Source organism: Medicago sativa, chromosome 3, assembly GCF_051527215.1.
Source record: "Medicago sativa cultivar Bolivia chromosome 3, Bolivia_mono, whole genome shotgun sequence".
Taxonomy (NCBI): Eukaryota; Viridiplantae; Streptophyta; class Magnoliopsida; order Fabales; family Fabaceae; genus Medicago; species Medicago sativa.
Window position 1 is genome coordinate 97,304,604 of NC_140751.1, and position 27,143 is coordinate 97,331,746.

Genomic DNA, 27,143 nt, shown 5'->3' on the forward strand with positions numbered 1-27,143 from the left:
TCTGTCATTCTATCTAATCTTTCTATACTTTCTTTCATCAATATACAAATTTAAGAGTGTCTTTTAATTCAGCAGCTATCCTATTAACAAGCTCAATCTGAGCAAAAGAATTATATGCATCTATTTACCTTTTACACAGACCCTTTCCTTTAAAGCAAATGTGCAAGTTTTATATACCTAAACCCAAGGTAACGGCAATAAGCCCTATGTTGTAGCATAACATTAAAAAATAGTAATGAAGAGGATTGTAGGCGTAGATGCAAGCGACTTGTGAGTTTATAGCTCAAGGACCATTGTGTTGTCATCTCTGACTCCTTCATTTGTCTAATGACTCTGGCCTGCAACAAAACAATTGCTTTACCAATGAGTAACAATAGTTAATTACTCATCCAATTGACCATGTTTAAATTCCAAGCTTATTGAGTAACCACTTGTTGGACATGGATCCTTTCTGGTGACCGGAGGGTCCTGTGGAACTTCAGCCACTGATTTGGCTGTACCATGATGGTCAAAATCATTAAAAAACCATTGAATAATGGAGATTTACACCGGACTTCCTTCGGTGAAAAATCCACGGAAGAGAATCCCAATCCTTTGTCCTTCCTTAAAAAAACTTTTTTATCAAGAATTCCTTCAATGTTTCTTTCCCCTCCATCATTTAACCATTATGGTCAAAATAGAGTTTCTGTCATCTATTATTTTATTTATGAAGAAATGTTAGAATTATTATTTTCCCTCTGTTGATACAATGTCGATTGACTAGAGAAGTCGGTTGACATTAATGCTGGATTAAGACCTATTTTTGGGAAGAAGCAAAACTTTTGAAGATAGACTAGTTTTATTGTGATTACCTGAAGACGTTTTCCAAGCTGAACTTTAACATCTGTTCCAAATGTTAAATTATTGTCAAAAAACTCAAAAGTATCTACCGTAGTACTAACAGATTTCAAACCAGGAATCTGAGGTGAGTACACTCCTAGCCTTGCCAAACTCACCCTTCCCTTCTATCCCGTGGCATTTCAAGAGCAGGATGGGTTGACAATTGCCTTTTAAAATGGATTCTGCTAACTGACTCTAATTTTCTGACAGACTGCATAGATAGAAAATACTACGAAGACTATGCTGCCTGATGATTGAATGCCAAGAGCATCGCCTTTCACGGATGAAACGATTGACCGACTTCACAAATTAAAATTAGTTAAGAGCAATATTTTGATTAAGCAGCAAATGGAGGTTTTATGTAAGCTTAGCACAGTTCATCTGTTAAGATGGTCATCCAATAATCAATCGGTGGATGTTTTCACCAAATCTTTGAAAGTCCTCGAATTTGGTTATTATGATTTATATACTCCAGCTTGAGCAGGAGTGTTGAAAATATATCATGATCTTTGTATTTATTGTATAGGCGCATATATTATGTAAATAGAGATATTATCTCCTATATTTATCTTTCTTTTTATTATCTTGAGGTTATATATACAATTGATCCCGCGATTTGTGTTGTTCATACACACTTTCACCATGTCTTTCTATTTTTTTCTTCTTCAAATTCAACAAATATCAAGGGATGAACTAAATAACAAAACTACATATACTATAGAATAAAACAACTAAAAAGTTATGTTTTCAGAAACCAAGAAATATTTAATCCAAAAAACAATTATTACATGCAAATAAAGCCATCAGAGGGCTTTAAGTACATCTTCCCTTCCCTTAAAAAGTGTATACATCTCTTTGCGTGTTTTTGTCTGTAGATAAAAATGACAGTTAAACTTACAGGATAACTGTAATTCTTAAGTATCAGTATGTGACACACCTTATTTGTGTTTGTATCTAACAGTCTCAATACATATTATAGTTGGACACATGCCAAAGTTTTGAACTCGAAATTTATCAAGCAAGATAATAGATAGTATCTTTTACCACATTAGGTGAAAGTGAAAGTGTATCTTGTTCCACACTGCCCCCCTTCCAATTGCTAGCCCGTCCTTGAATCCTATATTGGCACCGAGATCCAACCAAGGCTATATCTAGCATTGGATCTAGTTCATACTCAGGCTCAAACTTATGCGACGGAGTGGGTAATTTAAAAAAAAAAAAAAAACAATTTTAATTAAAAATGTTCTTTTTTGTTTCTCATGGGTTTCTTTAACCGGAGATAATATTCTATTCATAACGTGTCTACATTAAACGTGAATAACTTTCTCTATTGAGAATTGAAGACATGTGGGCAACATGGAAGTGAAGAAGAAATGTTCGACCATGCGCATGGGATGTCAAGCATCACTCATTGTATCAAAAGAAAAGAATGGAGACATGTAAGCTATAAAATCTTTTAACAATAATCACAATCATGTCAGAGAAGGTCTTGGATGGTCACAGGACCAAGAAATGACATTTGATCACTCTCTCTTATGTTTTTCTTCTTCTTTCACATTTTCCATTTCCTCTCTCTTCTCTCTTTAAATGTGATGAAGTGTCAGTTATTGGTTGGTTGTGACCAATGGCAAATGGTTTGGTCATGTGACCAACTAAGAATTACTCATCATGTCATGGCTAGTCCCAAAAGTGTAACTTATTTGTTTTCCGAGTAAATAGGCAATTACCCCCTTAAAATTGTAAGTTTCGTCAATTACCTCCTGAAATTGCACAACGTTAATCAATTTACCCCTTCCGTCAAATTATTCTGTTAGTCAACATGACATTTTGGAAATACCCCCCTGAAGTTTTGCACTTATGTGCAAAATACCCCCTGAACTTAAAAATTTATATATTTTTTTCTTATTCTTGACACAAATGATATTAAAAGCAAACAATTAACGATTAACTTTAATATTTTAAGCTTTACATTCTTGGCTTTTTTTATTGACAAACTATTCAACCTAGAAGGTGTACCATGAATATGAACATGAGTACAAAACAGAACAACAAAGTAAACTACTTATCTTGGCTTATTTGATTATTCAAATGATTGATCCACTAGTTGTTTTTATAATCCAATTGATCATCAAAGAAATTAAAAGAAACACTAAACAAAAAGCAAGAGGTACCTGCAACATTTTGCTAACATTGTATGCTATGTTCCTTTGTTTTGTCTTCTATAAACTTCCTTTGTTTCTCTTGTTTTATAATTTTCTTTTGAAGAAAAAAAATGGATGGAAATTCACCATGTACTTCATGCAAGCTTATGAGACACAGATGGAAAAAAAAAAGACTGCGCCTTTGCCTCCTTATTTCTTTTGATGATTAATGGGATTATAAAAACAACTAGCGGATCAATCATTTACATAATCAAATAAGCTAAGATTAGTTGTTTAGTTTGTTGTTCATATTTGTACTCATGTTTTTATTCATGGTACACATTGTAAGTTGAATAGTTTATTCATAAAATACATGGGTTTTTTCAAAAAATAAAAGCGAAGAATGTAGAGTTTAAAATATTAAAGTTAACCGTTAATTGTTTGCCTCTAATATCTTTTGAGACAAGGATGAGAAAAAAAATTTATACAAAATTTCAAGTTTGGGGGGCATTTTGCACATAAGTGCAAAACTTCAGGGGGTATTTGCAAAACGTCATGTAGACTAACAAAAGAATTTGACGGAGGGGGTAAATTGATTAAGTTGTGCAATTTCAGAGGGGTAATTGAAGTTTTGTTAATTTCAAGGGGGTAATTGACGAAACTTACAATATCAAGGGGGTAATTGCCTATTTACTCTTTGTTTTCCCACCGGAAAGGTTGCTACAATGTTTAATTAACAACAGTGATTTAACGTTTTTTGATAGGGACGGTTGGAATCACGAGAAATGTTTGAATGAAGATTTTCTATGCAATAAAATGTGACCGCGAAACTTTCCTTTGATTTCACACCAATGTTTCAACAAACCATCACTTTCAATCAATTGTAGCGAAACTTTCCTTCTGATTTCACACCAATGTTCCAACAAACCATTACCTTCAATCAATTGTATTTGGTTGTGCATTATTACAAGACGAGTTTGAGATATCTTTTACGTGGTTATTTGAAACATGGCTTCAGGCAATGAATGAAAAAAAATAAAATAATGGTATCTATGATAACGTACCAGGATTTAGGTATTGGAGATGCGGTTGCTAAGATATTTCCACAAACACTTCATCGTCTATTCTTGTGGCAGAAAGAAATTTCTTTAAAAAAGTTGCTCATATATATTTATTCGAGAATCGCCAACTATCAAGGATTAATGGATACAATTTACAAGAAAATGAATGGCTTATTTGAAATTAGAGAGTCGTGATACTGATTTATAAAGAGGAACTTTCTATTGACTCTCTTGTTAATTCAACCACAACGCTACAAATAATTTAAGAGAGAACTTTAATTCTTACTTAAATTACAGTTTTCTGATGCTGACAGACATAATTGGTCCTCCACCATAATGGACACGTCGTGACAGTGCGGCTTCCGGCGCGCTCCCGTCGGATAGACGCCCAACTCCGGAAACTAATTCACGTTTATGTAACTTGCTTCTCAAACTTTCCTTAATTATTCGTTCATCAATGTTACAAATGGAACATTTTTTACTTCGTTATATCCGTTGTTATTGTATATAGAGGATTGCTTCGGGTCGCGAAACAAGACGCACTGATCTGGTGTTTCGATTGATACATAATTTTCCGTTCTTTGTTGGGAATTTTGCAATTCTTGATGGCCTAGTTATTGTTATGGTCTTTGTGATATATCCCTTATTTGCATTTGTAAGAAGAAAAAAAAAACAATAATATTTACATATCAATCTTCGAAGAACTAAATTAGATGAACTGATGGATCAATGATTTTGTAATTTTTTTTTAACTATATAGAATAAATTTGAAAATAGATCGACAATCGATCTATAGATCAACGGTTTTTTCCCTTACAAAAGCGAGAATTGAGTTTATGTGACATGTGCAATTCGGTCTTCGAGGAAAGGTGGGTGATTGGACGACTTAGCGTGCACGTTTATTGAAAGGGATCGAGTGTGTGCGTGTGCTTATGTGTTTATGGGGAGTGTGAGTTTGTGGAATGTGAGTGTGTTGTGAGTATTTGTTTTTATGGGGAGTGTGTTTATCGTGAGTGTGTGAGTGTGTTTTGATTGGTACTTAATGATATATGCTTCTTAGATAATGATTTTGATTTGATTGTATTTGTAATGGTGTTAGTTTCTGTGGTATGTTATCCCAAAAAAAAATAGAGGAGAGGGAGAAAAAATATGGGTCAAAAGATTGAACTAAGTTTGTAATAAAAAATCTCTTTTATATAGTTGTATCCAAATAAACTAGATTTTTTTAAAATGATTTGACTACGGTAAACAAACGCAAAGTAGATTCTGATTTTTCATAAAATCTCTAAAAAATAATCTCTAAATTATGTTACGTGGGTCTATTTGGATTGTCTTATTTTAGAGATTATGTAAAATAGCTTATGCAAATAAATAAACATTAATGTATTATTTATAAGTTTGTTAAGGTAATTTATGAATATACAATTTTCGTTAGTAAGATCTTATGAATTAACATAAAAGTTTAATTATTTGCATAAGCTCAAAATAAGCTCAATCCAAACAGACCCAAAATCACTTTTAATTTAATCCGTAACAAACAGGCCAAGTAGTTTCTCATTTGAAGCTGTTTTTAGAGTTTTTTCTTCAGATTTTGATTTTTTTTTTCTAAATCTGTAACAAACGAATACAATACTCTTAAAAGTGATTTTTTTTCTTAAAAAATCAATAAAAAACGAGCTATGAATATGTAGTTATCAGTTTTTTATTTTTCTCTCTATAATATTTCCACTTGTGTAAAAATTTTATACTATGAACATAAACCCTATAATATTTCCACTTGTCTTAATAAATATTTTTTGACAAATTAATATCATTAAGTAATTGTTCCTAATAAATTAGTAGATAATTTAACGTTAGAAATTTCAACATGTAGTTTTAGTTTCTATTAAATTAAAATTTGTTTGATTATACTTAATTTTTTTAATGGTATTAATTTGTATACTTTAAAAAAGAAAATAATTAAAAAGGCACAAAATCATAAAAAGAGAAGAAGAGAACAGTGTATGTAGAAACATATATTCATCATCATATGACATGTATGACTCAAAGAGTCATATTTAATACATACAAAATTATGGAGAATTGATTCGTTTTAAAAATATATTGGGGTATCATGTATGTAGTCAGTTGATTATTCTCTTGGTGGTTGATACACATGATTTCAAAAGTCATATTTAATATATGAGAGCAGTGGAAAATCAATTGTATATGATTTATCTAATATTCAAAAATTAATTTTTTAATTTAAACTTAACGATGTATTATGTGTTTTGATCATTTCTTTAATAAATTCATAATACATGAATGTAATAGAGGTTGTAATTTATAGTTATTTTATATTTCTAAACATTCAAAATTCATTATCACATGAAATGAATGACTCCATGAGTCATACTTGCTTGACACATGAAGAATTAAGATGAATATATTATTTTTAAAAATAGAGTAGTGATATGTACATCCATTTGAAGACAATTTTGATGACAATCTTGTTTTTCTATCTTCTTATTGGTAAAAAAACAATGGAGAGAAAAAAAAGAAAGAGAGAGGAAAAGAACAACATGTGAGTATGAGAGAGAAAATTGTCCAAAAGTTGTCACAAAATGGTTGTACAAATATAATTTCTCTTATAAATATATTGGTGGCTCCATGCATATAGTTGGTTTGTGTTTTTTTTAATTATTTATCAATGCCTATATATTTAACTACAACTTAATTATTTATCACTATAAGTCATGGTTAAACCAATACTCATATATTTAACTACAACTTAATTATTTATCACTATAAGTGATATTAAATACTCCCTCTGATCCTTATTATAAGAAGAAAAAAAAACATCAAAACCAATACACTCATTAATTAGTGTAACTTTTTGAATATTTTTACAAATATACCCTCATGAAAAATTGTGAAGCATTAAATACACTCACTAATATTAAAAAGACAAACATTAAATAAGGGCAGAAAAGTCTTTTAAGCAATAACCATACCTTAAAAGTTGTGATATTTTCTTATGAATATGACCAATTTTTTTTTTTTTGAAAATTTTCTTATATATTTCTTATGAATATGACCATTTTTTTTTTTTGAAAATTTTCTTATATATGAGACCAAAGCAAGTATTTTTTTCCAATTTTTTAATTGAAAATTACGAAGATTACAACTGAACCTCTAAATTGTCAGGAACAATCCTATACAGGCGCTCTACGGAATACTGTGTAGCGTAGAAATTACTCTATAATTTGTGAGTGTTTCATTTCAATGAAAAAAGTGATATTTTTATTGAAGAGAATACAAGCAATCAGCTAGTTAATTTAAGTAGTGATATAGTGGGTAGATAAACAACTAGGTAATAATAATTTATACTATATATAAAGAAAATAGGGGGTTTCATGAAGATTTTGAACTGATTTTTTTTATTCCAATTATACCCTTAAATAATTTTTTATATAATAATATTATATTGTTGGTGTTATTAAAAAAGATAAAAAACAATTTGTTATATTATTGTTGTCATTGAAAAATATAAATATGGTTTGTTAAGTTTGTTACATTTCAAAGTCACAAATATCTATACTTATAATTTTTTTTATCTATATCAAAAAATTTATATAAAATATCGTTCATAATTTACAAATGTTAGCGCAATAAATAATTTTTTTTATATAAAATATAGTTTCTAATTTACACACAAAATTTCTATAAAATATCGTTCATAATTTACAAACGTTAGCGTAATAAAGAGCGGAAAGACATGCACATGAGTGCCAGTCTTTTCGCTAGTAATAATAAAGGAAATAATATACTTCAACATTGTTCAAATTGGTGCATAGATATCAATAATGTTCAACTTGCTTATGAGATGCTCAAAATTTATTCTTGCTAAACTCTTGGTCAAAATATATGTTGTTTGCTGATTTGAAAGCACAAAAGATAGACAGAGTATTCCAGATTCTATTTTCTCTTTTATAAAGCGGCGATCAATTTCAATATGTTTTGTTCAATCATGTTGGCTTGGATTATGGGATATGCTTATTGCAACCTTGTTATCACACTATAATCTCAATGGAAGTTCTACCTCATTTAGAACTCGTTAAATCAAAAGACCCTCACAAATTTCTTGGACCATTGCTCTAAGCCCAACCTTTGCATTGCTTCTAGCAACCAATCCCTACTTCTTCTTATATTGCCGAGTGTAGTCGACTTTCCATCTGTAATAAATCCTGTCAAATCAATCAACATCAGTAAACATAGCCACATTCTTATCGCTGATTTTTACAAAGAATAGGACTTTTCGGGGTATTCAAATTTCTCAGAGTTCTATAGACGGTGTCAATGTGTTGTTCATAAGATGCATGCAAAATAACAAAGAGTAATGCCAAGTTGTGTACATGTCAAGTAGATCAATTTCTCTCAACTAACCTATGTTATCTATCTTTCTGTGTATGTCCTCGTTCTCTTAAAGTTTTGCATTTGGATCCATGAAAGTATCAGCAGATCTACATCCACTCATACTTGTTACTTGTTTCAAGGAAAAGTCTTCTATTTCAAATTCTACTACGAAGATCTTCAAAATGAAATATATATCATCATCTAACATAGACAAATTTAAATAGTTAGTAATTTTCCTTCTAAAATTACACTTCATCAATAAAGTATGATCTGATTACAATCCACTGCCGCCAAACCAAATTTTGCCTGAAGTGACATAATAAAAAAAGCCAAATCAATCTTCATAAAGTTGACAATCTATGTTACACCTAGTAGCTGTGTGTTATGCATGATGATGATGATGAAGTTGCGTCCTTACGACAAACGCCTCCTCGCAAAACAAGCACTTGTAGCAGTCATCAAAGACATTCCATTCGACACTTCTTCTCCTTCAAATCTCATTTGGACTCCCGACGCCGTCGTCGAACTCCTCCGTTCCATCTCCCGTTACTCCTTCCAATCCATCTCCCGACGCTGTCAAAACAACCTCTTCCGCCACCGCTCTTTACCCATTTCCAACTTCAAACACCCCCACACTAACCCTTACTTAACCAACCTCGCTCTCCGTAAATCCCATGAATTTCTTCATTGGATCCATTCCCACTTCAACTTCCTCCACACCCAATCCACTTCTCGCGAAATGGCCATCCTCATCGCTAAATCTCACAACACCAATGCCCTCTGGACTTTCCTCAAACATCACGCTAATATTAACACAGACAACAATACTAGTAATACTCTTGTTACCACCGCGACCGTTACCTGTTTGATAAAACTCCTAGGTGAACAAGGCTTAGCGAAAGATGCTTTACTTACTTTTTACCGAATGAGACAATTCCGTTGCAAACCTGACGTACAAGCTTATAACGCATTGATTAATGCTATGTGTAGTGTTGGGAATTTCACCAAAGCAAGACACTTGCTTCAACAGATGGAACTTCCTGGGTTTCATTCTCCTCCTGATGTTTTCACTTACACTATTTTGATAACTTCGTACTGTAGGTACGGTGTGAAGATTAGTGGATGCAGGAAGGCAGTCCGAAGGAGATTATATGAAGCAAATCGTCTCTTTCGGATTATGGTTTTTAAAGGTATTGTGCCTGATGTTGTTGCTTATAATGCATTGATTGATGGTTGTTGTAAAACGTACCGTGTTGGAAGAGCTTTGGAGTTGTTTGATGATATGAAGAAAAGAGGTTGTGTCCCGAACCGTGTTACTTATGATTCTTTTATAAGATACTATAGTGTTGTGAATGAGATTGATAAGGCTGTTGAATTTTTGAGGGAGATGCAGAGGTCGAATTATGATGGTGGGAATGGGATAATGGCTAGTTGTAGTTCTTACACGCCCATTATTCATGCGCTTTGTGAGGCTGGGAGAGTCGTTGATGCTTGGAGTATTCTTGTTGAGTTGGTTGATAATGGCTCGGTGCCTCGAGAGTATACTTATAAGCTGGTTTGTGATGGACTTCGTTTGAAAGGAGAGGATGAGTTGCTGAGTGGTGAAGTGCACCAGAGGATAAAATGTGGCATATTGGAAAGGTACAAGCGAACCATGAAAGTAAAACCGGTTATGACTCGCAAAGGGTATCCTGAGTTGGAAGTACCTGTTTGACCAAAAGGAGTTAAACACAAGGCAAAGAAGATGGATGAATTTCATAAATGATTATGATTTTGCACTGCAATATCATCTGGTAAAAGCAAATATAGTTGCAAATGCTTTGAGTAGAAAGACTCTACATATGGAAACAATGTCAGCTGATGAGCAGGTATCCCATATTCAAGCCTTAGCTACTGGACTGCAAAAGGTGTTGCTGATTCAGTTTTAGCTGACAAATCGTCACTGGTAACTTGTCGCTCCTTTCTAATGTATTTTTTTGGCTCATGCTATTCTTATTGGAAAAGAAGTTATACTTATTGGAATCAATTCTAACCCCAAGCAATAGCTACTGTTTCTCCAAGTATTTTTTGAAATTCAAATATTTAGTCATCACCCATCAATCACTAGTGATTATCTCTATTTAGAAACTAATGAAATGATCACATAAATACTGGATGACAGGGAAAACTTTTTAAGACAAGGGAATTGTAGAACCTGAAAAATTAATAGCAACAATGTTTTTTTTTTTTCTCTCTTTTTCTAAACCCATGTGATATGTCCTTTTGATGAGGTATCAAAAGTAGACGGTTTATTTTTTCCAACATTTGATCGAATGACTTTGGTACCTCAGTAAAATTTCACCTCCAATTCTCAATTACTACTAGGATAATATGGAAAGATGAAATTTTCAATGCTTGCAGTCATTTTCTGGTAGTAATTGAGCAGTAGACTAGACTGCATTTCTATTTTTTTATTTATTTACACTTGGAGTCTTTTGCTACGATTAATGTGAGATTTTGATTCTTCAATATTATTTTTTCATTTTTTTAAATTTTGACTCATTTCAATAAGTTTTTTCATCAATATATCGTTATCTAAAATCTCCAAGTTTTTATTTTCTACTGAAATTTTACAAATTGTAAACATCAGACTATTTCAAATCATCTTCAGATCAAAATATAATTCAAATGATCACACTTCATTTGAAATTAACGAATTTATTATTTATTTATTTTTCTATTCTTTTTTCTGAAACTTTAACATTCTAATATTTTTTATGCAGATGGGGCCTTTATTTGAAAAGACAGTGTGTGAGTTCCCGCCTTGTTAGTCCAAGAGAAAACTATGTTCCTTCTTACAAAGATCCCTGGAATTTTTTGGTGAAAACTCAAATTTTGTTCTTAATGTATTCATGTAATAAGTAACCTTTGTGGAGTGAAATTCATGTAACCATATTATGTTTTTTGAAGAGTAAAATTTGAAATGGCATCCCTTATTCGTTGAGTTATTTCAGCAATTTCCAGATCCCTGCTCAAATGATTATCTCCAACTTGTCTCTGTAGATAAAATCCCTCTTTTTACATAGTCATAGTTGCTCTAATCATGTCACCAATAAATACCTAAAAGCTTGAACTTGAACTTGAAGGTATACAAATGAGAAATTTATACTTGTAGTCGATCTATCATTCTGTCTAATATTGCTATACTTTCTTTCAACTTTCTTTCATCAATATAAAAAGTAAGAACGTCTTTGAATTCAGCAGCTATCCTATTAACAAGCTCAATCTGAGCCGAAGAATAATATGCGTCTATTTACTTTTTACGCACACCTTTTCTTTTAAAGTAAAGGTGCAAGTTTTACATACCTAAACCTAAGGTAACAACAAGAAGCCCTATGTTGTAGCATAATATTCAAAAAATATGCATAGTAATGGAGAGGACTGTAGGCGTAGATGCAAGCGACTTGTGAGTTGATAGCTCAAGGACCATTGTGTTGCCATCTCTGACTCCTTCATTTGCCTAATGACTCTGGCCTGCAACAAAACAATTGATTTACCAATGAGTAACAGTAATAGTAGATATTATTTACTCAGCCAATTGACCATGTTTAATTTCCAATAAGTGGCTTATTGAGTAACCACTTGTGTTCCCTAACAGAACATTTTTATCAGGAATTCCTTTTATTTTGCTTTCCCCTCCATTATTTAACCATTATGATCAAAATATAGTTTTTCATATCTATTACTTTATTTATGAAGAAATATTACTAATTTACTATTGTTTTTGTCCCTGATGATACAATGTTGATTGACAAGAGAAGTCGGTTGACATCACCGACACCAATATGACACCGACATATGTGGGTTACATTCAATTGCATCATTTCTCAAATTTTTACCGGTGTCTTTGTGTCAATTTCGTGTCTGTGTCATAGAGTATTAAGAACCTATTCCTGGGAAGAAGCAATACTTTGAAAGATGGACTAGTTTTATTGTGATACCTGAAGACGTTTCCCAAGCTGAACTTCAACATTTGTTCCAAATGTTAAATTATTGGCAAGAAACTCGAAAGTATCCAAAGTAGTACCAGCAGATTTGGAACTAGGAATCTGAGGTGAGTACACTATCCTCCACCTAGCTTTGCCAAGTTCACCCTTCCCTTCTATCCGTGGCATTAATTTTTCAAGAGTAGCTGTTGCAAGCTTCCCAAGGGCAAGCTGACCATCGCCTTTTAAAATGGATTCTGCTAACTGACTCTCTAATTTTCTGACAGCCTGCATAGTGAGAAAACCATGCTGCCTGAAGATTGAATGACATAAGCATTGCCCTTTCTCAGATGAAACTATTGACTAACTTCACAAATTAAAATTAATTAAGAGCAATATTTTGATTCAGCAGCAAATGGAGGTTTTATGTAACCTTAGCACAGTGCATCTGTTAAGATGGCCATCCAATGATCAATTGGTGGATGTCTTCACTAAACCTTTGAGAGGTTCTCAAATTAGTTATATATATTGGTGCATATGATATATTATGATCTTTGCATTTATTGTATAGGCATATCATATTATGTAATAGGGATATCCTCTATATTTGTTTTTGTATTTATTTCCTTTAGTTGGACACAGACCAAAGTTTTGACCTCGAAATTTATCAAGCAAGATAATAGATAGTAGTATCTTTTACCTCATTTGGTGAAAGTGAAGGTGTATCCTGTTCCACACTGCCCTGCCAATTGCTAGCCCGTCCTTGAATCTTATATTGGCACTGAGATCCAACCAAGGCTATATCTAGCATTGGATCTAGTCCATACTCAGGCTCAAACTTTGCAATATTCAGATGTTCCTGTTTTAACCTCACCTGCATTTGAAATGGATTTTATCAACATGATCAATGCCAAACCAACATAGAACTAGCCTAGGAGTTTCTTTTAAAGCAAAATAGAAAAGAAAAAACATCCCTATAGAAACACTACTCCAAACTAGGTTGGCATCATTGCCTGTACCAATCATCTGTAGCATACCAAATTATTATTCAGAAAAGTAAATAGAATACAAAGAAAACATGGGGGCATAAACCAAACCCTTCACAAACCTGTGTTGCAAGTAGCTCAACTTCACCGTTGTCGAATACCAATATGCCCTTAGGTGTTATGCATTTGGGATGGGTGAGACCATTCAACTCGAGCTCTCCACTAACAGTAAATATAAGAATCAGAGGATACACCATCTTCAATTCTGGCCCAAGCACAAGCTTCAAATCACTAAGGCGGGTTTCTATACTTGGTTTTATCAGCATTTTCTCCATGTCCTTGTCTACATGATTTGCTGCATTCACTGCCATGTTTTATTTTCCAGAAGAGATATCATAATATACTTGTAGAGAAATATTTCTGAATAATATAACCTATTGAGCTCAACTAAATGAGCAACAACATAAGCAAATTTATATGATCAAGTAATCAAATAATAGATCCTGGCACAACAAAAATAGTCGACAGTACTCTTCAGAGTAATTCTAATACTAATGGTGGTTTGTTGCAGATTTTTATGCATGCAACAATCATTGATTGGACAGAATCCCATAATTTGTTTGCTAGCTAACACTGCTTATCTGGGATAAAGTGGTCTTATTATTTCGTTTGGGATGTTTGGCTAGTGACTATTTTAGAATTTAGAAAGGTTTTTTTCGGCTATGCAGAGAGATAGGTGCTTTCAAACATTGGTCATAGCCTGTACTTTCAAAATCACAAAATATATTATTCAACTTTATTACATCATTTCCCTTTCAGGTTGATATCAAAGCTCCCTTAAAAGACTGCTTCTACATCATAACCTTAGTCTCCTTCATTACAGGCCACCTTGGGCCCCTTCCAACACTTTCATTGTGCTTTATACTACCCTTAGAAGTATACACCACCCTTGACAAAAATTCTCCAAATTAGGAATTCCCATCTATTTGTTTTTGAGGTTGAATATGCACCAGTGAAGAAATGGAGAGGCAACTATAATGTTATTGAAAGGTGCGCTAGAGTTTTACATTTATAGTCAACTTTTATAGTAGAGCATTGCAACAACAACAATCAAGCTTTATCCCACTAAGTGAGGTCGGCTACATGGACCAAACTTTTATAGTAGAGCATTCTTATAAGTAAAAGGGAGAAGATCCAACACTAAATTGCTATGTAAAGTATTACCAGAGCTAGACGTTTGAGAAGATTTGGTCGTCAAAGAAGCATATCTTGAGCTAAAAAACTGGGAAATATATCTTGAAGCGAATGCTTGACTATCACCACCATCAGAAAGTGCAGACTGATTTGAAACAATTGTTTGACTATCACCATTACCCCCATCCTGTGGCAAATATACTTCTCCATTACTAAGTTTAACGCTTCCAGAAATGATTGGTTGCAATACTGAACCAGTTATTTGCAACTGGGAGTCAACCTGGCCACTGACAAAAGTGTGATATTTTTTTTAAATAAGGATAATGTGTAAACAAAAATATAAATAAAAAGAATTTTTTTTTTGCCAAAACTCAGTAATATTTTAGATCCAATGATCATATCTACATACACCAATGACTAAGAAAGAAACCTTAAAATATTTTTCGCATGCACTTCTAGAACATCACACTTCAATTCAATTTTGTCATCAAGGGCTGCTTCACTAGTTCTGAGAGGAAGGTTCCCTTTTACAAGCAGTTTTCCTTTTCTGCCTAGCCTACTCTCCAGTGAGGTGATGGATAATCTGTTTGATTTCATGTAAACAGTACCACCAAAACCAGTTAGTGGCTTACGAAACACCGGTGAAGATATAGACGCCCTGTGAAACATTGCATAGCCATTAAGCAGTGGTTGATCAACTGTGCCTCTCACCTATTAAATCAATACATGGAACAAGATTTTTAGAAGTGAGTAAAATCAAATAATTAGATGAAAAAATTGTATCGACGACACCAACCTCAAGCATGACATGGGCATTTCCATGAAGCCAATTGGCATAAGGGGATAAAGCTGTTACTAGCATCATACCCCCATCTTTTATATCAGCATCCACTATGACTTCTCCAACATCTAAAATTTGTGAATATAAACCTTCAAGGCTGTCTGCTAACTGAGTATTCCAGAATTCTTCATTTCTGTCTCGAAAAATGTGCTTGTTGCTTGCATCAACAGTGGTCCCTCTATTTTTATCCCTCACCCAATCAGGAACCAATGAAGCCTCACCCTTATCTAATTCTTCATCTTGTTGTAACATGCTACTTTGAACAAAAGTAACAGGAATGCTTCCCTGAATTAATACATGACCATTTTGGATTATAGGCTCAAATTTTGCATTGAATAGAAAACGGCCGGTTGATGTTAGGGAAGCAACAACTTCTGCTAGCTCAAGATCAATTCCACCAATGGAACCATCGAGGAGTCTTATTTGCACATCACATTGTGGTTTTGTTAAACTTCCTCTAAGATCTCCTTCCATGTGCAAGATTCCCTTAATAGGTGCCAACGATGGCTCCAAAGAATGAACAACACCCGTTGCTGTAGATTCAACTAGCTGAGCAACAGTTGGGACCAGACTAACCGGAAAGTTTAAGACGGCAAAATGAAGGTTGGTTTTAGGCCCCAACAAAGTTCCATCAGCATGAACAGTAGCATTATCATTCTGGATAAAAAAATTCTCCAGGTGCATACCATTATCATTAGTGTAAGTACCAACTGCCAAGATACGTTGAGTTTTGTTGTCTTCCCACTCCCAATCCTCCCCATGAAGGTCAAATTTTGCCTAAAATGACATCAAAAAATAAAGTCAATCTTCATTAAGTTGACAATGCTAACTCCAAGTAATAGTAATACAAAATAGGTTTTAACCAGGGTGTCACCATTCCCTCCACCACTTGCATCCAGAGAGCCATGCCAGTGACCTTTGATATCAAATAAATCAGGCAGATTTAAATCTTCCAGAACAGCACCATGCGATGGAGTATCGTGCCCCCTTATTAACTGCAATTGAACACCATTACAGACAAAGAAACTTCAGCGTTTGCATTGGATATCATTAGGATCATAAAAAAATTAACGTGGCATGAACACTTAAGGTTGTTAGCACAAATTAGATGAAGCAAGTATTGTGGCTATTGAAAGGAAAATAAGTTATAGTGATCCCTTGATAATACCTCCAGCAGTTGTTGAGAGCTTTTTGAATATAACCCCACCGACTGTAAACTTTGAATAAAAAAATCCTACAAACATGTAACATGGCGATATGCATAATCAGCTTCATTTGCTTCAATAAATAAGAATACAGGATGAGCAACAGATTTTTAGGTGAAAGGATAACTCACAAGTGTTAAAGCATTCTTTTAAAAGCAAAAGTTAATTACAAACATATTTAAGCCATTAGACATGCATCATAATCAAGTAATCAACTGATTACACTCCAAAATTTGAATACAATAAGATGAAACCACCCAAGATATAAAGCATAATACCACCTTTGATCTTGATAAAACATTTGGATCCGTGCTTCGAGAAAGAAGCCTTGCAAGAGGAAGCATCTCAGCAATCTCCGCTCGACATACTTCAAGTTTCATTCTCCACCTGCCCATCAAGGATATAACACTGCTAAGATGCCCAGACATTAGCCTTTTCAAAATGCCTTCCCATTTTTCATCATTAAGGCTGCGATCGCTGGCTCCTGGCAATACATATTCACCTTGAAGTTCATAATGACTGTTGCTTTGTTCAAAGATAATTTTTTCAATAGTGATCTGAACAATAGCACATCAACAGACATTCAGTACAATATACAAAAGCACGATGTCATTACTATGGCCAAACATTGATTTCATATAATGGAATGGAAGTCAATGAACTGTTGTGAACTTGTGATTACTATAACAATGTTAAAGTTCATTATAGTGGACATCAATGAGGAGTGAAAACCAGGATAATCAAACAAGCACCCATATATTTTTTTTTTCAAGATTAAAGAGTCATTTCAATGATTCAATTATGAAAAGAATGAGATTCCTGGACTTATCACAACCTCGAGTGATAAATAAACCACACTTATATTTGGACACAATTTCGACAACGTATAAAATACACTCAGTTTCAGTGTGTTCGGATTCTGAAGAGAGAGAAAGAATTAATATAAAATCGGAAACCGTGTATAATATGATAGGAATACGGTGTCTGATGTCCTAAAAAACATTTATGACAAATAAAATGTAAACAACTAGAGTTTCTAACATCATATTCAAGTTCGGCAATGGTCATGCTAAACATACTTCTATGTTGATACATAGGATAGCAATAGGTTGTAACTTAAATTCAGGTTCAAAAGTATACGGGACAGTCCTAGTTACTCACAACATCTCCACTCCACTTAGCCGCCATATCTAGGGATTTACCAAGAACACCAATGAATTTTGGCTTAAGTACAGATAGGATTCCATGTCCTTTTCTTTTTTGAAGATTAAGCTCGACTTCTGCCTGAAAGAAAATACCAGCCAAAAAACATCATATATTATTTCCCTTACACAACCATTATATAATGCCTCGACCAAGTCATAATTCAGGCAGAACTGAACAGAAAAACAGAGGTGAAGAGATAAAAAGCAACAAAGTCGATGTAATGTCAAAATTCGCACACTGTGATGGGGCAAACCTTGTCTAATCTTCCCTAAGGTCAACCTCATTATGATCCAAATGTGGATAGGAGGAGGGTGTAGATAAGGACAACAATGGCAGAAACACAATGGACTCAAATAGGAAATAGGTTAATATGATTGCTTACCCTCTGAATAGTTCCCCTGAGAGAAGCAAGCTCCAGCTCATCAAGTGGAAAATTGTGTATCTACAGGTACATTCCATGTAAGCAAAAAAAATAGACTAATGTTTTTCAGTTTATTTCAATATTATCTTTTGGTTAAGTATGAATTGATCAAAAACTGCGGCAGCTGAGAAACAAACACTGGACCCAGAATTTGAATAGGGCTACCTCCAAGCTAGCCGAATGATTTTGTTGGATACTGACATTGGCCCCCAATTTCCCCTTTTGAAGTGAAATGGACAACAGTTGTCCGCCGTTAGTACCATCTTCATGACTGGACTGTAGTGGCCCATTAAACTCCACTTCAAGACTTTCATCGGGCCTACCAGAGGCATCCAACTGCAATCCATAAAAAAAGGAAGTTACAAAACAATTGTATATTTTTTTGAACGGCAAATATTAGTAAATTAGTTGTTAGATTAGTTTTTCTTATTTGTCCAGGGAAGCTTGTAACCAGGTTTACCATGTCAAACATCCCAAAATTGATTTTCTTTCCTTTTCTTTGAGGTTACGTGAATAACAGGTTCATCCTTTGGGAAAATGGGTAATATTGAAGGAAAACTTGCAAAATGGGATTCTTGCAATAAATATTTCTGGTACAAAAAGAAGTTAAACAACTAACCATCTAACTGATTATGGTTAAGTCAATAAGTGATTGCATATTAACCGCTCTTGAACATTGTGAGTCAATTCAGAAGCTAAATCTCACGAATTAGAATAAAATTTAACAAAGATTTTCCTTTTCCACAATTATTAAATTCAAATTCTTTATTAGAATTCTTGTCCATGATTGTATCGCAATGAGTTACTGCCTAGCAGTCTGTTAAACAATTTCATAGCATCTCAAAACTGAACATTTGTTTAGGAAGAGAGTTTTATTCGTCACCTTGATACACTCGGGAGAAACTCTCAACAACCCAGAAAGCTGAGGTGCAAGCATCAATTGATTCAGTTTGAGACCAGAGATTGAAACTTCACCAACGAGACAATCTGCACTTCCTTTCTCCAATATGTGTAGATGCTTCCCATTTTTGTCAAAATATTGTTCCATCATAGCGCAACTAGGTTCTATAAGCTTTCCTTGAAACTTCACTCTTCCGGTTGCTTTCAGAAGCAAAGGTCTTGGAAAATCCAATGTATAAGTAGTAACCAAGCGGAAGAATTCAAACTCATGCATATGCAGATCAAACTCAATCCCATCAACAGTAAACGGAATGGCTTTTGGACAAAACTCTTCTCTTGTAAGAGAAATATCATCAGAATGAGATGTTGGAACTTTCATATACAAATCAAATGCAGCTGAAGCAGAGTTAACCGTAACGAAATCGTGTGAGATTATGACATCTCCTCTAGCATCACTAAAAGACCCTTCTGCCAAAGGTGCAGTCCAGTGTATGTCGAGCAATCTGCATGGAATATAAAATGAGAAAACAATTTTTATAAAACAAATCATATTAGAGACGAGACGAGAAAGAAATATTGGTAAGACAACTTGAAGAGACAGCCATGGTGAGGAAGGAAAGGAATGAAAATGCAGATAATTTAATTGTATATATAATAAGCAAAAAATGTCATCGATGTATTATCAATTAAAACCATTCATCAAAACTGAAAAGGGGACTGACTTACGGTCTTGAAAGAGATCCCGAAACTTTTGTCTCTCCATGTAATACCCCTAGTTTGAATGGCATCAAACTATGATAATTGGGAATGTAATTGAGCAAGATTTTTTCAATGGCCAAATTTCCAGAAAAGCTAACATCAACTGCTGTCTCATCCTCCTCACCCTGAGAACAAAATATTATATATTAGAAGCATGGGTAGAGGGACAGAATCCAGAGAGAAATGTGGGGAAAACAAACAATTCGGAAAAGATATTCATATTCTGAAGTTTGTTTTAGCCAAATCAATAGGACCTACTATTTCCTGATCTGCGAGTGAGAGAATCACTGGTATTTGGTGTGTAATTATCACTTATTGTGTCATTTGGTGGATCTTAAAGCTCATAAGGAATAAATCAGCATCCTCAGCAAACAGATGACCAAAAATGCAAATATCTATTGATAAGAAGATATTAAAATACACTTTCCCATAAAAGAATCATAAGTCAGAGTGAATATGGTGTTTAAAAAAACTACATGAATATGCTAATGCTTCCATGAAGTCTCTCCCCTCCCCCCATTCCCAGATAATTAGAAACAAAATAAAAAAAAAAGGGTTGTAAAGGGAGCATAAACAATGATGATCCAACATTAAATGACTATGGTAATGCTTCCATGTATTCTAGAAAACAGAAGGAAAATATTTTCTTCACAATAGAATGCCATATCATGATTAAGTATTGAATAAAGGCTTTGTAATAGTTTACAGGCCATATACCTCTGGGCATATCCATGCAGTTCCAGCCCCTCTAATTTCACCACCATCCACAAGGATTGCCCTAATTCCATATAAATCAGCAACCTGTGCTATGCAGTGTAAGGGTTAACAGAATATAATATCTTGGAGACTGAAAAACATAGAGGATTTAAGATATTTCTTGAATGAGTTGCACTCGGCATACTAAGGATTATATACACATCAAAGAATAGTTTAAAAGGTGATAGTAAATAAGAAGAAAGCATTTCCAAGAATACCAAGGTTTCAAATTTCAATCCTACTTGAAACTAGTTACTGATCCAACAAAATTTCCAACAAAATTTATTACTACTTTCAACTTACGCAGTTATCAGTGTTGAAAGTAAAATTGGCAGATGCATATGAAATTGGTACGCGATCAAATGCGGCTAGTGCACCAGCCTCTTTACTTTTAGCAAGTGCTTCAGATGCTACAGTTGCAGGAGTGTCAACGTATAAAGAAGATAGCGTCCTAGAAACCATTCCAGTGCCTACAAATATAGGAGAGTCCAGGGGGCCTTGGCAGTTAAAAAGAGCAGTTACTGATCCTGCTAGCTGCAATCAATAAACCTTAATTATTGAAATAGATATGAAAAACACAATGTCTGATATTGGATAAGTAAGTATCACTCTCTCTTAGTGAGGATTCTGTAACGTGTATCCAGAAATGATGGTACTTCAAAAATATGAAAGAAATAATGAAGCGAATTGAAAGAATTCTAGGGTAGGTTAGAAGGTAAGTTTGCATAAAACTCAATATTCCTGTTTTCAAAATTAACAAATACAAGATACAGAAAGAAAAGAAAAGATGGAAATGATCGGGTTACAAAACAATAACATACAGGGAACGAGAAAGATTTCGTGTTGAAAGTTCGCATCAAGGAATTCACTTCAACACCAGGTACCTGGAAATTTGATCAACAAAGTATTGTCAGAAAGGTAAAAAAACTAATTATCTTCTGTGAAATTCAGAGATGTGGAATATGTGCAATTTGGACTGAATGTTTACAACATTCTCTCATCGAACAGCTATATAAGCAATATCAACTTCATTTTGCTCATATAGTGGACTGTCTTTACTTTACATAACAGGACTCGTTCAAGTTCAGCTCTCAACAACATAAAATACTAGGACACAACAAGGGAGGTGAGTGCAATATAACCACACTCAATGGAATAGAATAGGATTCAATAAAAATAACATATAATTTTATAGGATATTTTATGATAGAATAAAGGAAGTTTTCCATTTCGTTATTTGTCAGTGAACAGCATGGTAAGGAGATTAGTTAACATTAAGTTGGCTGCTGGTTCCATCCAACGACTCCAAAATCAAGAGAGGAGAAAGAAAAAAGAAAAAAGGTGTGTTGTATGAAATGGAATAGATTCTGTTGAGCTCCATTCCACCTTATTTTAAATAATCCAAGTAACAACTAGTAATGTCTTTCCATATCATCCATTCCATCAATATCAAGGTTTTATGGCAGTTGGTTCCTTGACGTGGCATTCGTTGTGATTCTCGGTCATAGAGGCTCGGGGATCGCGATGGATTCAAAGCATCTATTCACTAGTGCTCAAGAATTCAACGCTTGCTGCCACAAATCTTTATAATTTTAAATAAAACTTTCCTTGCAAACTAAGGTGGGACCATGATTTAAGCCCAAAGGCTTTTCAATGAGCGGAACATCGGAGGATAACTTAAACCCAACTTCCCGACATATCTGATTCTCTCGCATCTGGAAAACAAATCTACTGTGACTTGTGACTCTAATTTACAGAAGAACTTTCCAGTAGTGAAATATTATCTCTACCTTTCAAAAAAATGATTTTGGAATTGCTTAATAAGTACTTCCACAAATAAATAATTATACAAACAAGTATACAAACATAAATACGATTATAAGTACCTGGCACATAATATTTAATTTTCCTTCCTCAGGGTGAATGCCAAAATCTCCTGATGCTTCTAGAGGGATGCTGCCAAACCAGCCACATGCATTGTGTAAAAATATTCTTTGAACACGAAAACACAAACTTGCTGATATGTTCTGGAAAAACCAAACTATTTTATCACCTTGAAAGCTATTTAAATCATCTTTGGAAATGCTTATTTACAGCTTACCCTCTTTTGACAAAGAGGAAAGAAAATCAACACAGAATGTTTAACTTCATATGTAGATTTTCTAATATTTCATATGCATTATTTCTTTATGATAGAAAAGTACCTAATGAATATAAAGCTCATTAGTCATATGACACTTTTAATATAAGTATTGTTTGGTGAACAATAAAAATACAGTGCATACAGTGCATATGCAATGGCTCGGTTGCTTTTCAAGAGAATTACAAATGAAACATATCAAAAGGGGATTGCGCAAAGCATTTTAATACCGAAATGTCGAAAACATACAGAGAAATACGATGGAGCATCTAATAATTGGAAGTTCAATCCCGTCACATCAAGCTGTCCGTGAAGGTTTGGAAAAGTTTCACCCTTAGACATGCACAAGTGAACCTGTAACACAAGAAAACAATATCTCAAACAGATGGAGCAATATCAATTATCAAGAATAACTGGCAAGTAGTGGCATGCTCATGCCATGATAATTATATTATCTGTTTGAAGAAAGTTGATGTAACATGAGATCTACAAAGTTCCAGAACTTAAGCCAAAAGCTATAACCAGTGTTATTTACCAATCATTTTAGAATTCCACAAATAAACTTTCCCACAACTGAAACTAAAAACAATCTTACCATGGTTACAAATAGATCATGAAAGTAAAGAACTTAGGTTAAAGAAGCACCTCACCACTTGCCCTCCCTTTAGACCATGTAATTGGAATTTCTAGGATCCTTTCAAATAGCTGCATAGAACTCAAGCCAGACATAAACTGTTTAAGCATCCATACAGGATATATGGCGAAATAGAAAGTTGACAAAACTTTGGAACTGTAAGTTACTATATACCGGAACATAAAGATTGTCAACTTTCAAATTAGCATGCCATTTCTCCTCAGTAGTGTCAACAAAAACATTTGCAGACAACCAACCACCATCTATGCATGTAACATCTGATCTCCACGGTTTACAATTTCCACTCATCTGTACATTCATATGATTGTAGTTGTTATGAAACTTCACATGGCCATTGACATTCTCCATCTCCCTGAAAGTAAGACATATAGAACATCTAAATTCACGCAGATTACCATTTTTCAAATAAGATTTCGGGTTCCAAATTTCAAACATAGAAGTATTTAACTACTTCTATCAAAAAAGAAGCATCTAATTAGTATTTACAAGTTACGACTACTATTACTTCATACCCAAGCCTTAGGATTAAACTCAATAATCAAAATGATTCTACTTTTAAAAAAACAGATCTTCACCTTCCATATTACAATCAATGTTGTCAATCGTGGATTGCGGAAAATAGCGGATTGCTAAAATTCCACTACGCATTAGTGCCATAGCACCACTATAGCAGCTATTTGACAATATTTTGTACGAAATCACGTATTGTGGAACAATAACGGTTTTTCCAAATTCTGCTATGCTCTAGCAGTATAGCGCTGCTATAGCTGCTTTTTAGCAACACCGATTACAATATGAATATTAAGTACATTAGTTCAACCCATACCAAATTTAAAAATTCTACATTGATTTTCACAAATCCAATCCAAGATACACAATTGGATAAAACAGGAAAACGTTCAGCTATCCTAGCATGACAGGCCAAACTTCAGAATCTATCAAATGCAGTAAAAGTGTGTGCAACTTAAGTAAGATATTGTGCAGTTAAACTAACAGAAATCAAATCACAATTACATTTTTTATTTCAGGACTTGAAGTGAGAACTAAGATACTAAATAACATTTTAGAATCTAAAGTCATAGGCAGTTGAAGTTATATGATTTCAAATAAAAAGTGAAGAGAAAGAATAAAGACTTTGAATTATAATTTTGGTTTCAGATTTCATAAACAGAATGATAAAGTAATAGGTGATAATAGTTCTCACCTAACTTCACTATCTCCATATGCAAGTAGCATCACAGTTGCACCTCTGAAATGAACAGAATCCAACATAACAGGAAGAGTCCTTGCGAGGTCTTCAGGCTGCAGAGCATCTACCCCATCTACATGTTCTGCAACAATATCGTTATCATCATCTCCATTGGCAACATATTCTGTAACTTTGTCAACGTCATCGTTTACCAAATGTGTATCAAGATTTGTAGAACGAAAGCATTCAGAAGACGATGGAGGCTCTCCAGACTTTCCCTGTGATTGACCGCGAAAGTATGCACGTGCTGCCGATGCACTGCATTCGAGAATTCTTCTTTTGATGGCAACACCAGATGCAGCCATATCACTCCTCTTTGACTTCCTCTTAAATTTGTGTTTCCAATGCCTTTTTATAACTCTAGACCAAAACTGAAGTCCTGAACCTGGAAACTTCACTCTAAATGGCTTTTCCAAATCAGCATGTTTCATATCATAATCAACACCCGAGTCTACACACTGATGATCATGTTTTCCTTCACTCATGCAGAAAAAGGAGTTTGAATCGGTTGCTCCTCTTGAATGAACTACATTCTCCTTTAAATCATCCACTTTGGAGGACTCAGAAACAAAGTAACTCAACTCTGCAGCTTCCCTGGCTGCATAGTCCCGTTCTGCCGCTGACCGAACCGCGGCTTCCTCTCGTGCAAGCCTCCTCGTTCTAGTTCGATGGTCAATCCCTTCTTCAGTAGACAAGTGCCTCTTTATACCAGCTTCATTGTTTGGTATCCCTAACCAACTATAATCCTTCTTCTGCACAATCAGTACACTTGGATGTGACAAAACTGCATCAACCACAACTTTTCCTCTCATCAAACTAGCAAAAGGATGAATATGAATCTTAACAATAGGAACCTCACCACAAGAAAATTCCTCCTTATGAGGCCCAAATGAACATGACTCCAATGTCAAACTCAATGGAGAGATTCTTCTAACCTTTCCAAACTGAAAATCACGCTGAATCCGCTCACTGATTACCAAACAAACAGAAGGCAATAGTTTGTCTTCGACATAACCCTTAACTTTATTACTTCCAAACCAAACCAACAGACACAAACCAGAGATAACAACAGTGTAAACACATACCCTCATCAAAAAAATCCCTTCTTTCCACAATGGAGCGAAGAAAGGAGAAAAACGTGATTCCTTATTAGTACATTTCAACCTAGACCCGCTTACGGAAACATGGTGTATCCTCCACAAGTTTACATTTTGACAACAAAAACTAAAAACTTGCCTTATTGAGCGTCCATGTTTCGCAGATACGGTGCACCACCTTTTGCTTTTCTGCAATAATCTTATCCTCTCCAACAACTCCAAATGATTGTTACTATTGATAGTGATAGTGTTGTAAACATTGAAAGAAGAATGAAGCTTGATTCCGAAGAAAGAGGTGTTCATTATCTTCTTCTCCTTCTTAGTTCCCTAACGATGCATAAGTGCTAGTGCATTAGGAAACTGGGAATTTTAGAATCCATTTTGATGTCACTTTTGAGTGTGAGAAATGAAACTTGTTGGTTTTGAAGAGATTCGAACTTGAATTGTATGTTGTTTTTTGTTTTCAAAGGTGGGAAGAAAAGAACAAGACAAGGTGAATATTGTGTTGCTTGTTTTGATGCAAATGGAATAACATGCACTTTCTAAACGTTGTCGTTTACTTACATGTAGATAGAACTCTAACTCAAATGTTATGGTTAACTTAATTTAAATATGCACTTGATTACGATTTTTAATAATAGCAATTTTTTTAAGTAGATAGACGAAATAGCAAAGCCGTTATAAATTCATACACATAAGTGGAGATGTCGGGGTTCTAACCCCGATCAAGGCATTCGACCCAACAATTTCGACATTTTATCAATTGAGCTAAGACCTATGAACTAAATAATGACAATTTAAACATGATTTCTCGTGAAAAAAATTGGCCAATGAGGCCACACATTGACCTAAACGATGACATAATATGAAATGATTACTATGATGTATTTGAATTGAGGGTTTAGAAGGGAAAGAGAGGGGATAGCTTATTTTTCTATTTAAAAGTACCAACAATATTAAAAATACATTAATTCTATTAAAAGTTTAAAATTTTATATTTTCAATGCAAAAGTTATCTTTTAATTTCATTTTTAGTTTCTTAACTTATGCCCTAAGGGCACAAGTTAACATGACCCTAAAAATAAAACACATTTTATAGTGTTTGTAATTTAAAAACAAAAAGTTAAGTCTTCCTCTCCTTTCTAAACCTTTTATCCAAACACACTTCATGTATTGCAATGCAAAAAGAAAACTCTGTGTCTTCAGGAGCCTCGCAATGATTCTCATTGAGACCACATTTTACATTCGAGAATGGTCCGAGCAGTGGAAGAAACGATTATGCTTCCATAGTAT

General features: G+C 34.1%; 2 protein-coding genes across 8 annotated transcripts; one reads left to right on the forward strand and one right to left on the reverse strand.

Moving 5' to 3' along the window:
* Positions 1 to 8,160: 8,160 nt before the first annotated feature.
* Positions 8,161 to 11,472, forward strand: LOC146942561 (Pentatricopeptide repeat (PPR) superfamily protein). The gene is made up of 2 exons (XM_085756595.1): positions 8,161 to 10,421; positions 11,239 to 11,472. Exon 1 carries the CDS (start codon positions 8,865 to 8,867, stop codon positions 10,188 to 10,190), a length of 1,326 nt encoding a protein of 441 aa, XP_085612721.1. The 5' UTR covers positions 8,161 to 8,864; the 3' UTR covers positions 10,191 to 10,421; positions 11,239 to 11,472.
* On the reverse strand, positions 11,433 to 26,274 carry LOC146942562 (protein TIC236, chloroplastic-like). Of its 7 annotated transcripts, none has more exons than XM_085756593.1 (23): positions 24,709 to 26,269; positions 23,658 to 23,856; positions 23,495 to 23,554; positions 23,099 to 23,203; positions 22,596 to 22,736; positions 21,531 to 21,593; positions 21,013 to 21,243; positions 20,671 to 20,754; positions 19,921 to 20,078; positions 19,178 to 19,697; positions 18,460 to 18,630; positions 18,256 to 18,315; positions 17,829 to 17,951; positions 16,949 to 17,224; positions 16,631 to 16,696; positions 16,326 to 16,457; positions 15,418 to 16,239; positions 15,052 to 15,332; positions 14,652 to 14,908; positions 13,550 to 13,782; positions 13,142 to 13,315; positions 12,457 to 12,729; positions 11,433 to 11,989 (listed from the first exon to the last, which is right to left on the reverse strand). In XM_085756593.1, exons 1-23 carry the CDS (start codon positions 26,151 to 26,153, stop codon positions 11,849 to 11,851), a joined length of 6,015 nt encoding a protein of 2,004 aa, XP_085612719.1. In that variant the 5' UTR covers positions 26,154 to 26,269; the 3' UTR covers positions 11,433 to 11,848. The 7 variants fall into 7 exon arrangements, 3 of the variants coding, with proteins under 3 accessions (XP_085612719.1, XP_085612718.1, XP_085612720.1); XR_015032763.1 differs by having other exon boundaries at positions 11,577 to 11,989; positions 13,550 to 13,791; positions 14,652 to 14,808; positions 24,709 to 26,274; XR_015032762.1 differs by having other exon boundaries at positions 11,577 to 11,989; positions 12,457 to 12,754; positions 24,709 to 26,271.
* Positions 26,275 to 27,143: the final 869 nt, after the last annotated feature.